This window comes from Lingula anatina, chromosome 8 (assembly GCF_051362555.1).
Source record: "Lingula anatina isolate TDL-2025a chromosome 8, LinAna3.0, whole genome shotgun sequence".
NCBI classification, from domain to species: Eukaryota; Metazoa; Brachiopoda; class Lingulata; order Lingulida; family Lingulidae; genus Lingula; species Lingula anatina.
Genome location: NC_141774.1, coordinates 17,497,433 through 17,511,970, shown reverse-complemented (window position 1 = coordinate 17,511,970; position 14,538 = coordinate 17,497,433). Strand labels below are relative to the sequence as shown.

Here is a 14,538-nt window from a genome sequence, read left to right as displayed (position 1 = left end):
CCTGTTTTTGCAGTTGGATATCGTGTTGTGCATCATTTTTTTGTATGTAACATGATTCAACTGAACAGTCACATCTTCCTGGCATTTCAAATGGAAATATCAACATTGTGAACTTGGGATTTTATATAAAATTTTTTGTTTCTGAATTGGACAAAGGAAATAGCTTTGCAGGATATTTAGACATATAAAATCATGACTTTTGGACATTTGAAAGCACACATGGTTTTAATGTTATTTGCAGTTTATTAATATACATGTAGTTCACAGAAAAGAGAGATACATTTGTAATTTAATGAAGGCCAGAAACAATCAACAGAGTTCTCTCCCAGTAATTTTGTCCTGGGATCGTTTATTCACTAAACAAAACTTTCCATAACAAACATGAGGGCAGGGTTAACATTACCTACAGTACCTTTCTATATTACTAATAAAATTTATTTAAAAACACTGCTGTTCTTTGCTCATTACTGTCAACTTTAATGCAGTGAAGTTTAAATTATGCTGAATTTCTCTTCTGTGCACAATAAAACAGACACAATGGGCGTCAGTAGTACTAAATTGGATCTGAATAAGACTATGAACATTAAAATTAACAAACAAACAAACAAAAATTCTGTTAAGTATTCACAATTAAGAAATTAATTTCATTCTACAAAGACAAGATGTCAAACATGGCATTTTAATTATAAATAGTCATAAATGAACAGTACTCACATGCCCTTTACCCATTTACATTGGATTACTCATGACAGCACTTGCAAATTATATATAAATCCTGCAAACCTCACATTAATGGACAGAAAAAAGGATTTCTTTATCCTGAATATATTGCAATTAAAACAATGCATATTTAAACATTTCAAACCTGGCAGCTTATAAACAATTCCTATTATAGTATTCCTAATTGTCTTGCAGCAAAGAAATTCTAAAAACATTCAAACGTATGGAGAAAAATCATTCTGAAATATATAGTCCTGTTCAACATAAATTAAATCTAAAATAATATCATTCTATATACTTAATAATACATCTTGCACAGTTAGTGAGTGGTGAGGTATAGATATTAATTCTGTTAGTATAGCAGAAGGTTAGATGAAACAAATGGAAGTGTGTTAGGTGTGACAGTGGTGTGTTAGGTGTGACAGAGAGTGTATTAGCTGTGACAGTGAGTGTGTTAGTTGTGACAGTGTGTTAGGTTTGACAGTGAGTGTGTTAGTTGTGATAGTGTGTTAGTTGTGACAGTGTGTTAGGTTTGACAGTGAGTGTGTTAGTTGTGATAGTGTGTTAGTTGTGACAGTGGTGTGTTAGCTGTGATAGTGAGTGTGTTAGGTGTGACAGTGAGTGTGTTAGCTGTGACAGTGGTGTATTAGCTGTGACTGAGGTGACTGTGTTACATGAGACAGCGTTAGCATAACAACAGGCACAGATAAGTGTGTTAGATATATCTGTCTTTGATGCATTGCCAGTTTCCATCACTTCTGTAAGCCACCTGCCTTACCCATGTACTTGTATGGAAAACATGAAGACACAAGGAAGAGGAGCACAAAACTCTTAAAAACAATAAGATTAATAACAACTTTATATATACTTCAAACATTAATAATTGTTTAAAATTTTAAAATATTATTGCAAATGCATTTAAATTATGTATAAATTCCTACATCATTAACGTGCACAAAAAATGGGTGAATAAATGACTGAAATAATTAGAGTTAAATTAATACCTAAAATTCACAGGGGACGTTTCTGTTCCTCTCCTCTAGATGGCAGCACCAAAGTAAGACAGGCCATCCATTTCTTGGTAGAGTTTGTGAGGTGCGACAATGTAGAGACAGACGAGGTTAAACATCATTTAAGCATATTCTCTATACTAGTAATGATCACTTCTCAATGTTTCCAGGTGCCATATCACTTTCAACAATGTTACACTAATATTTTTTTTTTCTCGAGTGCTTGAACCGGCAACCCTGCATAAATTCTGAACACACTGTATTATGAAACCCAGGGTCTGATTTCATTAGGGAATTTGAGCTGAAAGTTGGTCTATATTGTAACATTTAAAATTTTAGTCCTCTTTAACCCAGGTGAATCTGTATATACTTGAATGAGAATTTCGTCTCTGCTTTACAAAAGGTAAGAAATGCTAATGTTTTGGACCCGTAAAGTTGTTTTTTTTATGTGGACTCTGACAGAATAATTTTTGTGCGTCAAAATTCATTACAATTTGCAGTCTTAATCTCAGACCAGCTTTCAGTTAAAGTTCCTTTTTGAAGTAAGGCACAGGACTAGCATTCAACATATCCCTTTAATACAAATAAAACCTTTGATTCATTTACTCTTCCTCATCTTTCCCTGCACGAAGCAGTTTCCTCAGCAGTTCATAGGAAGCATTAATGATTCCCCAGGAGAGAAAAGACCTTGTATAGTTGACGTGGACCCCTCGAAACATTTTCTTCCAAGCACGACCACGCTCCTCAAAGACTACCTTCCCAGTGGCGATTATGCCCGGGAACGGTCCTCCCACGGTCTTTTGCATATGTGTCTTGACAACATTAACCGGATAAAACACTGTGCTTATGAAAGCACCCAGGCACGCACCGCTGACAAAATCTTCTATGGCATTTACGGCATATGATTGCGTTGACGGGAACTGCTCTTTTAACCGAGTCCGAAGCCCAAAGAAGACAGCGTTGCTAAGTCCATTTCGTAATAAAATGGGAGTCAGGCCACGATAATACTCGGATAATCCGTAAGACTTCAGCTCTCTGAGCGCGTGCCAAGTGTTTTGAAAATGGTCATGGTATGCTTTGTCTAATAGTAAAACCTGAGTGCGTTCTAGGGGCATGAGGAGTGCCTCGGTACAGCCGGCCAAAATGGCGGCCGTGCTTTGTTGTACAATCACATGCATTTTTGGTGCCTGCTGCCTTATTAACCTTCAATTGAAAAAAAATAGACATTAACTGAGTGAATTTTGTCAAATGTATAATTTTTGTCATTAATAAACTTCTGCAATATAAAGTGAAAAATCAACAACAGTTAAATGTGTATTATAACTTAATGCAAAAAAAGTAAAAATTATTCAGATTTTTAAGATTCTGTCAAACACTCTTCTTTAATTCTTAAATGAAAATATTCTTTAAAGAAAAAAAAAAAAAAACAGACCAACCTGAGGTATTTCTCATAACAACCAAACATAATAGAAAGTGAGCAAGTTTTCTGTAATAGAGGGGCAGGAAGACCACGGTACAAATTCTTCAGTCCTTCTTTCCTAAGCTCCTCAAAAGCCGTGTGTGATCGAATCCCATGCAGCTGTTGACGGAACATGACCTTGTTCAGAGGGAAGGTCAGTGAGATATTGATCACGGCTGCGCCCCATCCGGATATAAACTCCTTGTATACGTCACCATTCGTTGAGGTTTTGGTCGGACCACTGCTAGAGCCCAGGGCAATGTTTTGGCCCCCCTTGGAGGCAAACTGATCCGTTGTGGGGGCAATGGAAGACATGCATTGCTGCACAGTTGAAGCTTCATCTTGCTTCATTATGTGTCTAAACTCCACTTTGTCAACATCTGATTGAGCACCCTCTAATGGGATCTGGTAAGATTTTTTTATGATTTTCCAGAGGCACTCCTCATTTCTCTCTTTCTTTTAACCCAAACTTTCTGAAATAAATATTTCTACAAATTAAGCACATTCCTGAATAAAAAAAAAATGTCAGGCCCGCCCTCTGTAAACACATACACAGCACATACACATTATACCTTATAAACAAGTGTATCTACAGTGAAAAAGAATTTCACAACTGATTTACTAAAAACTTTAAATATCTATCAGTTGTACTTTGAAAGAAAATATATACACTGTACCAGATGGTACTAAAAAGTGAGGACTTAGATAAGATCATGGCCTTGGAGTAATTTTAATTTACCAGGCGTTAGTTAGTAAGATAACGTACTATAGTAATCTAAAGCACATTTAGGATCTAAATGCAGTGCAATTATTTCACTTACTTTCTAAACACCATATAATTTGCACTTATTGCGTTTGTGCAATAAAACACCGAGCTTGTTGCATAAAAAAAGTGTTCAAGATTGCATGGGGGCCGCCATGTTTGTTTCGTTTGACCTACTTATTAAAATTTGACCTACTTATTGAATTGTGCATGCAGGGTCGCCTCGTGGCCATTAATACTGTTTTCACTGTTCGGTAGGTAACAAGGGATGCTTTTTAACGCTTAACGACAGTATTTTCTTTGAGCCTGTAAGTTGATACAGGTCTGGTAGGAATCCAAATAAAACCATCTACATAGGCGCACGCACGCGTCCAGGTGGAAATTATTAAATTAAATCCACACAGGTACGTTCCGGTAACACAAAAATCCGTACGTTTGCCAGACAATGAGAAGTGGGCGAAGGAGCGCAGTCGGCCCAAATGATAAGTTTTTTCACATCCATTTCTCGTTAAAATGAATTTTATGCATAAATATAATGTAATACATAAACTAAATAAAAATACCGACCGGGTCTGAAATGGGCCGAAACAGGTGATCTCATACATTAATTAGCCTAATATCATATTAATTGATTGATCTCAGATATGCCTACTGATTTTTTTTTATTTAAAATTTTTAAGTTTTTTTTTTCATTCAACGCACACAGTGTGGATTTGATATTTCGTTTCCTGAAATAAATAAATAAATAAATAAATAAAATCGACTCAAAAATTTACCTGCTATGATTGTTGTAGACAAAGTAAATAATCATAAAATGAGCTTTTCACCTTGTACTCTCCTGAAGGGGAGGGGTTTGTAAAATTATAATTAAAATGAATGACCTCTGAACAGGAGTGCCGACGCAATGGTTTTCGTGCTCATTATGTTAGACGGAGTGGCGTATATTTATTATAGGCCTATCTTTCTATAGAAATATTCTCTTGCATTGCATATTGAATTCCAGAATTTCAAACATGGTGATAACGTTGAGGTTTACCACGTACATTATACATAATTCACAGATAGACGAGCAGTAACTTTCTAAAGGTTCTCTATATGGGATTTTTCCGCCAAAACGAATTTCCCTTTATGATAAAAATCCTCCTACTCACGAACCATATTGCTTCACCCGTCCCTGCTTTCGGATTCGATTTTTCCATATATAATAGAATGATTCAGTTCTAAATGACTGGCCAGTGTACATTGAATACCGTATAGAATTATTTCTTTAAAAAAAGAACAAATGAGAGAAGGCAATTGCATGACGCCTGAAATCTACCTTTTTTAAACTTCTCAATCAGGTGAAGATCGATATAGGCCTTCTATCTACTAGGCCTACGTATAGATACTCTAGTATTAATATACTGTATTAACACATAAAAATAATCCACGACGCAGTCTGTTTTGTTTATAATTGTATTTATTATACACATATTCGCATCGACTGGAATTTTAATTCTGATGAAGATGAATAATTCACAAAATATATAAGACATAAGAGTGCTAGAAGCATGGAGGAGAAGATTTACAGGCTCGCATGACACCCACCGGTCCACCAAAGCACTGCTTGGATAATGACATTTATACTGGTACTCCAAATTAGTGTTAATGTCAGATCAAAATGAAATTTATTTTCGGTGCGGGCACTGACCCTTAATAACACTCTACAACCGAAGATGCTTTGGAGAACTGTTCTCTTTGCATGTTATGCGGCGATTCAATTTGTCCGATGACACTGACATTATAAAGTTCAGTAACTGGTACAACAAGTGTCTTCTACCAGGGCCGCAGATTAATTATGTGCGCTTTTCTTCAACTCGTCAACAACAGTAGAGAATTGTGTCACGAATTAGCCAGAGACATAGGCCTATACTATCTCTGAATGACTACCCGACAGTGAAATATGAAGCCATGACACTGGTAGAGGGTACCCGCCATACAAGCGCGCATTACCAAACATGAAGGGTTTTAAAATATACTGGTACCCAGTGCAGTTTTAACATGTGTAAAAGTAAAACACCTCACTAACATCAATCCAAACAAAATTTTCAAGATTTAAAGTTTGAATCATCGCAAATTATCCTAAACAAAAGATTTGAGAATATTAAACCAGTTTGAGATACGCCATCACTGCACACGAAGTGGACGTTGTCACACGTGGTATCCAGCATAGGATTCAGTATGTTAAACGCATCGACGACTTCAACGCCCATTGCCTCCAGCCTGTGTCTGAACATCTCATAGATGGCTGGTATCATGTAATAATTTGCGTCTTTATCCCCGCGAAAACGAGGGAAAATGTTCAGGTAGATAACGCGAAGAGCTCTCGTCCTGCGATCAGATTTAAGGCGTTTGATGGAATTGATGAAAATCGGAAACTCGTTTATCAATTTTTCTGCTTTTCTGAAAACTAAGTCCCAAATACCAAAATTAATCACTACAACGTCGTTTGATGTCAAGGTGCCGTTGCTAGAAGATACGGATATATTGATCATCTTTACGATTTGATCTACGTAATGCCCACTTAACACATTAAGAGAAGACAATACTGTTTTTGTCGGCAATATTTCGTGCAGTTGTTTGCGTAAAAGATCGTGCGTATTCCGCAAGTGCGAGTCGCCGTAAAAGCAAACGTGCTTTTGGCTGTCGTTAAAGCACTTCCTGAGCTCGTCTGACGTCATAAGGGGAAGTAGGCACCCATCTTCCGTTCCCCAGCGTATCTTATTATCGCGCCAACTTGTCGCATTTTTTCCTCTCCACCACCGACCTTTGAGATACTCCCCAACAGACCTCCTCTTGCAGTCTCCTCTGTTCTCCCTCAAATTCGGCAGTTTGTTACTTGAACATAACGAGAAATAGTGAATTTTCTTGTGAATTCTTCCTGGCCACCAAATATACCCCCTGGATCCGACATGCTGTTTGTAAGCCTCGAAGTGAGTATAGTCCAAATACACTCTCCCCGTGACACAGGAGAAAATCTTGGGGCAAACCCCGGTGTAAGTGCCGTTAAAATGGTCCGTGAGAGAACAAAGCAGACGATAGTTACTACCATTAATCTCAACCCTAAAATTGCTACCTCCTCGAGAGGGCGTGAACGCATCGCTCCCCGCGAGAGGTCCGTTGATTTCATACTCCTGGATCTTTATGTATGGCCGGCCGTCCTCGTGGACAGCAGAATGGACGACATGGCGAAATTCAATCCGACTTCTGTTCAGTTTTTGTTGACAAACTTTGTTACAATCGTACAAGAAATACTTAAGCTGCGCCAACTCTGATGGCCCTGATGTCGTCTCTGTTAGCGTCACTGTTTGGCTCCTCTCTTTTCCTGGTACCTGTACCACCTTTTCTGACGAGTTGGCGCGGAAAACAATGGAACTGTTTCGCAGATTTTTCACCCGTGGGTGATCGGACTTCAGCTTTGAACTGTGCTGTGTGTACTTCACCATAACCAAGCAATACAGTACCGAAATAACTAAGACGAAAGGCAGGTAACGCCTAACGCAGGCCATGACCGTATGATGTTAACGCTGCAGAAGACAACGCACCACTTTTGCACAAATCGGACGTCTTCTAAAATATGCAAAACTTACTGCTGTAATAATAATTAATTATTGCCTGCCCACATGACAGTGTAGCAGGCGTTGCACAATTATCCGAATTTCATGGAGATATGATATGGCCTACGTGGTATCATATAAAATGAACGCCGCAGAAGTCTTTAATCAGCCTTGGTCTGCTTGCAATTGATCGAATGCGACGTCTCTTGAAAGACGCATCATAAGCATTACAACATCAGTTCCTGCCAGCATGCTTTGAGCTGAAGATTCTAACAACAGTGTGGAAGGCGCTGCATGGTTCACAATGATTTTGATCCATTGGAGCGTACTTTACTGTTAATCTTTAGATTTTTTTTCTTTGCTTTTGGAAAGTACGGCGGTCATTGACGGCTTGTGCGACGCTGGCCAGTGTCTTTTTGATAGAAAAAAAAACCTGTTTGCTGTGCCAGATGCGTACACAAACGGGGGAGCGCTTTTAAAGCAATATGGGTGCAGCTTCAACCCGCATGACACTGAAACTAATACAAACGCAGTAAAATCACCTTTGCAACAGAATGCTGTTAATGATTTATTTGAGATGATATGGACGCACAGATAATACAGCTGGAAGTTCATCGGTGTCAAGTTTTTACGATGCTACGACTGTGAAAGACTTCCGAAATTTAGGATTATGGCCATAAGCTACTTAACGCCGTCTAATGTCCCAGTTTTCACTGTTTCAAACTACTTTCCCCCCACTTGCTACTTTTTCTTTATTTACATTTTCTATCTGTAAAGTAATTTCCACAGAAATCGCATGAAACAACGCGGTAAATTTCAGTGATAATTTGCAGAATCCGCCTTACTTACCGTGTGACGTAATGTTCAAGATGGAGTATGTTCTAAAATGAATATTTCAGTATTAGGTTGTGGGATGCATTTGTTGGAAACTTCTATGGTATATATAAACCCGAATGATTTAATTTGATTGCAAATTTGTGATAACCGAAAGAACATACGGTGAAATGGCGCAATTTTGCCAATACGAAGTGTTTGTGTGTTCAACTCCAATAAGGCGGTGTCGGGTTCGTGGTATAGTGCTGCTGTTTGAAAAAGTTTTATGGAAATTAATTAGTGGAAATTACATTGCCGATTGACGTAATCACCCAATCACAATCACATGGAGACGTTAATTCAAACGTAGACACTTCCCGCCCACATTGAAGTTTTCATAGTCGCTTCACTGTATGTCATAAATTGCCATATGCCGTAAAGCGAAATGATTCAAAAACACTTTTCCGAAATCAACAACAGCAACTTCCAACATACAAAAACACGTTTAATAATAAAAAAATCGTCAGTATAAATAAAAATTCTATGAATTATTAGCACTGCGTCAGCAAGAATGACAAATATACAGACCACGCATGCGCAGTGAATGAGAAATATGAATTTACATTGAAGTGAGTATATAATAATTATAATAATAATTGAGAATGATTTTAGTAATGTGCATGTAGTTTTGCATACAATTCCCATGGGCAAACCTATGCTAAATTTTATAAAAAAAAAAACTTTCATAATGACTGCATGATAGCCATATTACAAGATTAACCGTTTCCACTTGCTTTTAACCGTGGACGATATCCATTTTAACATCTATAACTTCCCTCCCTGGCAAGTCAAATATCATACTAGGCAGTGTTCACATTTAACTGAGGTAAGATTACGTTATACATATTGCAACGAGGGTTTCCATCGAGAATGACGGATCTCGCTTCAGTGTAAACGCGCCAATGCAATACCACAGTCACAGATTCCTGGTTTTAGGTGTGCAGCAGTCACATGTAAAACAAATTTAAGTTTTAGTTTGAACTGATACAAACTTTGCACTTGACTCGTACATTGTTAAGTAAATTATGCCGTATTTATCTACATTTACCAATATAAAATGAGCACTCCATCAAGAGGTTCTATGTTATAAACTAGAGGGACGAGAGTGCACGAAGGTTAATAGGCCTTCCCCTCCCCCCCAGCAGCTTCAGTGAACGTGACAGACATTTAAGTCGCTAAAACCTAGTCTTACAATACACAGAAGATAAAACACATTGCCGCACACTTCCACAACACATGTCAGTGTTTACAAAGCAACAACAACAACAACAACATCACACATTTAAATCACTCTTAATGTGTACAGTGTCGCGCAGAACTATTGTTACATTCAATAATTCAATAATTTGGGTGTGGTTTGCGGTATTTCGCTCCCATTGTGTTAGAAACAGTTCAATCCTGCCCAAGTTTATCCTAACAAAATTGTATTAAGAGTTTATCTCATGGTGATAAAATCCCGACGTTGTTTAGAAGACTGCAGGCACTAACCATATTACAAAAATTGTGTGTAGAATACACAAACTTCAAGTCATGAGTAAAAATATATATATACGTGACAGGTGTACAAAAAAGGGAAATCTTTTGAAAATATACTGTGATTGAAGTCTATAGCAATAATTTTTTGCGACACTGTATAACTACCCGTAAGTTTGTCTATTGCATCAAACGCAAAACCTTTCACAGTTTGCGTTAACTGGACCTATTACAATCTTACAATTAAAAAATCGCATATCCACGAACACAGAAATGATTAAGTTTTACGCGATATAAGATCAATATCGCCAATATTTCGATAAACAAATTCAATATAATACTCGACTTGTCATGATTAATTAATTTACACCTAGTTGCACAGAACATAAATAACTCTCCATAAATTAATGACAGCTATACTTCAGTTAATCTTTTTGCACACCCCATTGGGGTTTTCCGTCAGATGGCGCCCGGGTCCATTGATTTCAAGAGGAGCTTGTCTCCGCAATGATTTGTATAATCTGCAACACACACACGTCCATACCAGTCTACATAGGAAGTATAACACAGTCAACGCAATGGTGACACATAAAACTAGGAATGCAACAATATCCAGTAAAAGATACTGATACCAAGACAAGCTGGCCGCTGCTTGGGATCTGAGGTGCAGAGACCCCTTGTGTCTAATCACATAATTAACCCAGTATAAAAACGTTTCCTGTGGGTCGTTTTGTTGATCTCTGACAATTGAGGATATTCTCTTTGCGTTTGTTTGATATTTTGGATTGTTTAATACTTCCTGTATTGCATTTTCCAGTGCTGCTTCGTCCAGTGTGTTCATGTCGAGCTGCACGCCGATTTCGGCGCGTTCTGTTAGTTTTCGTGCGTGCGCCTGTTGATCCGCCCACAGAGGTATGGCTACGACGGGCACAGCGTGATACAGGGTCTCCCACGTGCTACTGGCCCCACAGTGGGTGACAAAAAGTTTGACATTCGGGTGCCCCAAGAGGTCATTTTGTGGAAGCCATTCTAAGAGTTTTACGTTCCTCCCCAGGCCAGGTGGGAGCTCCCCGACGTAACGCCACAAGACCCGCTGAGAAAGGCGAGAAAACACGTTGGCTAGGACCTCCGCAAACTTGGGGTCGTACTTGGGGATCAGAGTCCCGAAACTGACCACTATCACCCCGTCGTCTGCTTCCGTGACGAATTTCTGGAGATCTGATGAGAGGGGTTTAAGCGGCGTCCAGACGAGCCCCGAGATGGGGATAATATGAGGCATCAGTGGCCTGGGGTAATCAAACCCATAATGGGTGTTCGCGGAAATGACAAGGGATACCCTGTCGAACCCCCTTCCGACGTCATTGCCCCAGGGAAAGTCGGGGAAATGGCGGTCCCTTAACACCTGTAGATGGCGAGTGGGGTCTACAATCAGCTCCCCTAGTATACTCACTATGGTATTAATTAGACGCTCTTTGAATGACATTTTATCAGAGAAGCCTGTCCCGATGTCGGGCACGAAAGCGTAGGGGCTCGGCGTTCCAAATACAGGCCAGCTGTTCGTTAAGCCGTAGTTAGAGTACATTATTGAAGGCACGTTGAAATAATCCACTAAAATCTTCGTGCATGCTTCGATCCAGTCGAATAAATAAAGGTCAAATTTGGCGTCCCTGAGAGATTTCAGCAGGGCTCGGTTTTCTAGTAAGCCCTCACAATACGTTAGCATTCTTCCCTGCATCAGTTGAAAGGTTTGTAGTTTTGATAGCTGTAGCATCCTCCATACTTCCTCAACTTCAAGGCCCCTCACGCAGTCAGCAGACGACACCTTGAAGGTAACTATGGAGATTCCAGTCAGGTTGTTCCTGGGCAGGTAATGGTCCCCCATCAACATCGTCACTTCATGGCCACGGTCACGTAACAGCATGGACAGCTTCTCCATGTTCAGTAGGCGAGAGTTGAAAAACTGTGAGAGGGGGTGGACGAGAATCCTCGCTCCATCTCCACGCCGTATCTCCAAGCAGACAACAACAATGGCGAGGAGGTAAAGGACTAGTGAAGATCGTCTGCATTGTATCGCCGTGTTGTTGCTGCAGCGTCCGCTGCTCGTGGCGAGCATCTTTCTTGTGTAGCGGGTCGCCGAGCCACTCCAACGCCATACATCAGCGATACCCTGTAGCTAGAGCTTACATCAATTACACGGGCTTTAACGAGGACTTAAGGTGAAACAGCAAGCCCGATGCGGGATTTCCGTATTATTTTCTAAAGCCGGCTATTGTGCGTAGTCGTTTAACCGAGTAGCATTGTTAGTGGACGGCGTAAATCCCTTAACTGTACACAGAGAGAGCGAGTAGCGTGTTAACTGGGGCAGAGGCTATTTTTATCTCCTCCCAGGATCAGGCGAGGCTGGCCCGGTTATAAGGTGGTTATTTTCACCCTACCTTTGCAAGCCAACGCGTGGATAGCGTACGTGTCCCAGATGTAGTGAAGAGATACGAACTCGGTCGTCTTCGCTCGGACTGGAGGGTCGGTGTGCAGCTCAGGCGTGTGGTGACTTAGGGTTAATCGGAACGTTAACTTGAAGATGATCTTAACCTTTATTAATCAGCTTTAAATGCCACGGTGTTGACTCTCGAGACCGGCGACCTCCAAGTGGGCATTGTTTTCTTCCCAGCTCTTCACAGTGTGAATAAATACGAGCAGGCCATTATAAAGGAGGCGGTACAGCGTGGTGTGTGTGTTGATAGCTTGATGTAATACTGGCTGAGCCGCAGTCGGTGTACATAAACCTGGTCCACGGTGAACTTGACCGTGGAAACCTTGGCTGAGAGAGAGAGAGAGAGAGGGGGGGGTGGACTTGACCGTGGAAACCTAGCCTGAGAGAGAGAGATAGAGGAGAAGAAGAAGTTTAGATATACGCGTGTCTGTTTTTGTTTGTGTGTGTGTGTGAGAGAGAGAGAGAGAAAGAGAGAGAGAGAGAGAGAGAGAGAGAGAGAGAGAGAGAGAGAGAGAGAGAGAGAGAGAAAGGGGTGGTAGTGGGATGAAATCATTTGTGTGTGTGTGTGTTTTCCTAAATTTCTTCATCGCCCAATGACTCGTTTTAGCCCCGAAACAGCTAGATATATTTCAACATAATTCTGAATAAGCATGACTTTAATTTCATCTGAACACTGTAGTCGAGGTCTGCATTACATGAAATATTTCCCAAGCAGGTGCATTCTGTTCTCAGGATTGACATACCCCCAGTAAAATGAGGTTATTCGTTGTAGTGGAACTTTTAAGCAATACCAGTACCGCCGGATAAATTAATACTCATAATAGAAAAAAAAAACACACTTCTTATAGCTTGAATTTTATGGATGAATTTAGGCGAGAGTTAAAAGCGCGATAAATCGTGAATTGTATGAGGAGTTCGGTCTTGTCCGTCTTGCTGAATTGTAAGGACGATATAAGACTTGCCTCAGAAGTAATATATATTTCTCTTTAGAAACCCTTAGCTATTGTAAAATCATTTAACTAACCAGATGAAAAAATAATTCTCATTCATCGATTCACGTACGGTATTATTAATCAAAGGCGAGCACCAAATCGACCCCTCAGCGCCCCTATAATCTGACCAGTCGGACAAGTATTCTGACCGCAATGACCTTAAAACTCCGAACGCTAATCACCACCAAACTCTTAATTTGTTTTACATTTGAAGAGACGCAACCGTCCGATAAACCACCCAGAGAACAGCTCCTTACCAAAACAACCACACGAAATGAACACAAATAAAACGGCAATGATTCCGTATTGGTGGAAACTTATTGTTCGGTTGATGGGACGAAGCTGTTACTGTTGTTCTTGTCCGGAGATCGGTATTGCCGAGGGATACGGGTACTCGGTGAACTGAGAAGTGCACCTAGGGCCTTAGGTGCGTCTCTCGCGGTGGCAGGTACCGTGAGGGGGGTGGAGAGAGGGGAATAGGTGCAACCGCGGTCGGCAGGTGGAAGGGATCGAGTCCTTAAAGGAATTAAGGCCGTGTGCAGTTCACAGCCGGGCAAACTTACACCGAAACCAGTCTATCTCAGTATCTAGGTACATACATGTCTTATATGTCCAATATACCAAGAGTAACTACAAGTTTTTTAGTAATCGACATTGTTGTTAGACAGCATTTTTGAAAGCCTTTAAATTTCATCATTTATTTCTCAGTAAAATATTAATTAATATTATTATATTATTGTGTACAATTTTATGTTTACATTCTCCATGTCTTTCATCCTTGAGGTGGTAATAAAATAAATAAATAAATAAATAAATAAATAAATAAATAAATAAATAAATAAATAATGATAATAATGGTGATGATGATGAAGAATAAGAGCACAGTATTCTGTTTAATCCCTTTTTACAACTGGCTTGAGACTCCCTTGAGACTAATTAAGTTCTGCCAACTCTCACCCCTTCAATATTAGGACTTGGACAATAAATCTGATAGTGAACATCAAGCTCTACTTCCATTCAGAGTAAATGAACTTGAAATATTGTATTCTTTTCTTTAATGACATAGCAGTGAGAGATACCCAAAATTATTTTGCCGAGCGGTTGCTATATCCCGGTAAGACAGAGAAATTCGGTTGTAATCGCCTACTTGTTATTATCTTT

The 14,538-nt window shown here is 39.7% G+C and overlaps 2 protein-coding genes across 2 annotated transcripts; both read right to left on the bottom strand.

Moving 5' to 3' along the window:
• Nucleotides 1-314: 314 nt before the first annotated feature.
• LOC106158772 (mitochondrial nicotinamide adenine dinucleotide transporter SLC25A51) lies at nucleotides 315-4,163 on the bottom strand. The gene is made up of 3 exons (XM_013534873.2): nucleotides 4,011-4,163; nucleotides 3,167-3,662; nucleotides 315-2,933 (listed from the first exon to the last, which is right to left on the bottom strand). Exons 2-3 carry the CDS (start codon nucleotides 3,538-3,540, stop codon nucleotides 2,333-2,335), a joined length of 975 nt encoding a protein of 324 aa, XP_013390327.2. The 5' UTR covers nucleotides 3,541-3,662; nucleotides 4,011-4,163; the 3' UTR covers nucleotides 315-2,332.
• Nucleotides 4,164-8,853: 4,690 nt separating this feature from the next.
• On the bottom strand, nucleotides 8,854-12,589 carry LOC106158769 (UDP-glucuronosyltransferase 2C1). The gene has a single exon (XM_013534870.3). The coding sequence runs from the start codon at nucleotides 12,005-12,007 to the stop codon at nucleotides 10,316-10,318; it is 1,692 nt and encodes a 563-aa protein (XP_013390324.2). The 5' UTR covers nucleotides 12,008-12,589; the 3' UTR covers nucleotides 8,854-10,315.
• Nucleotides 12,590-14,538: the final 1,949 nt, after the last annotated feature.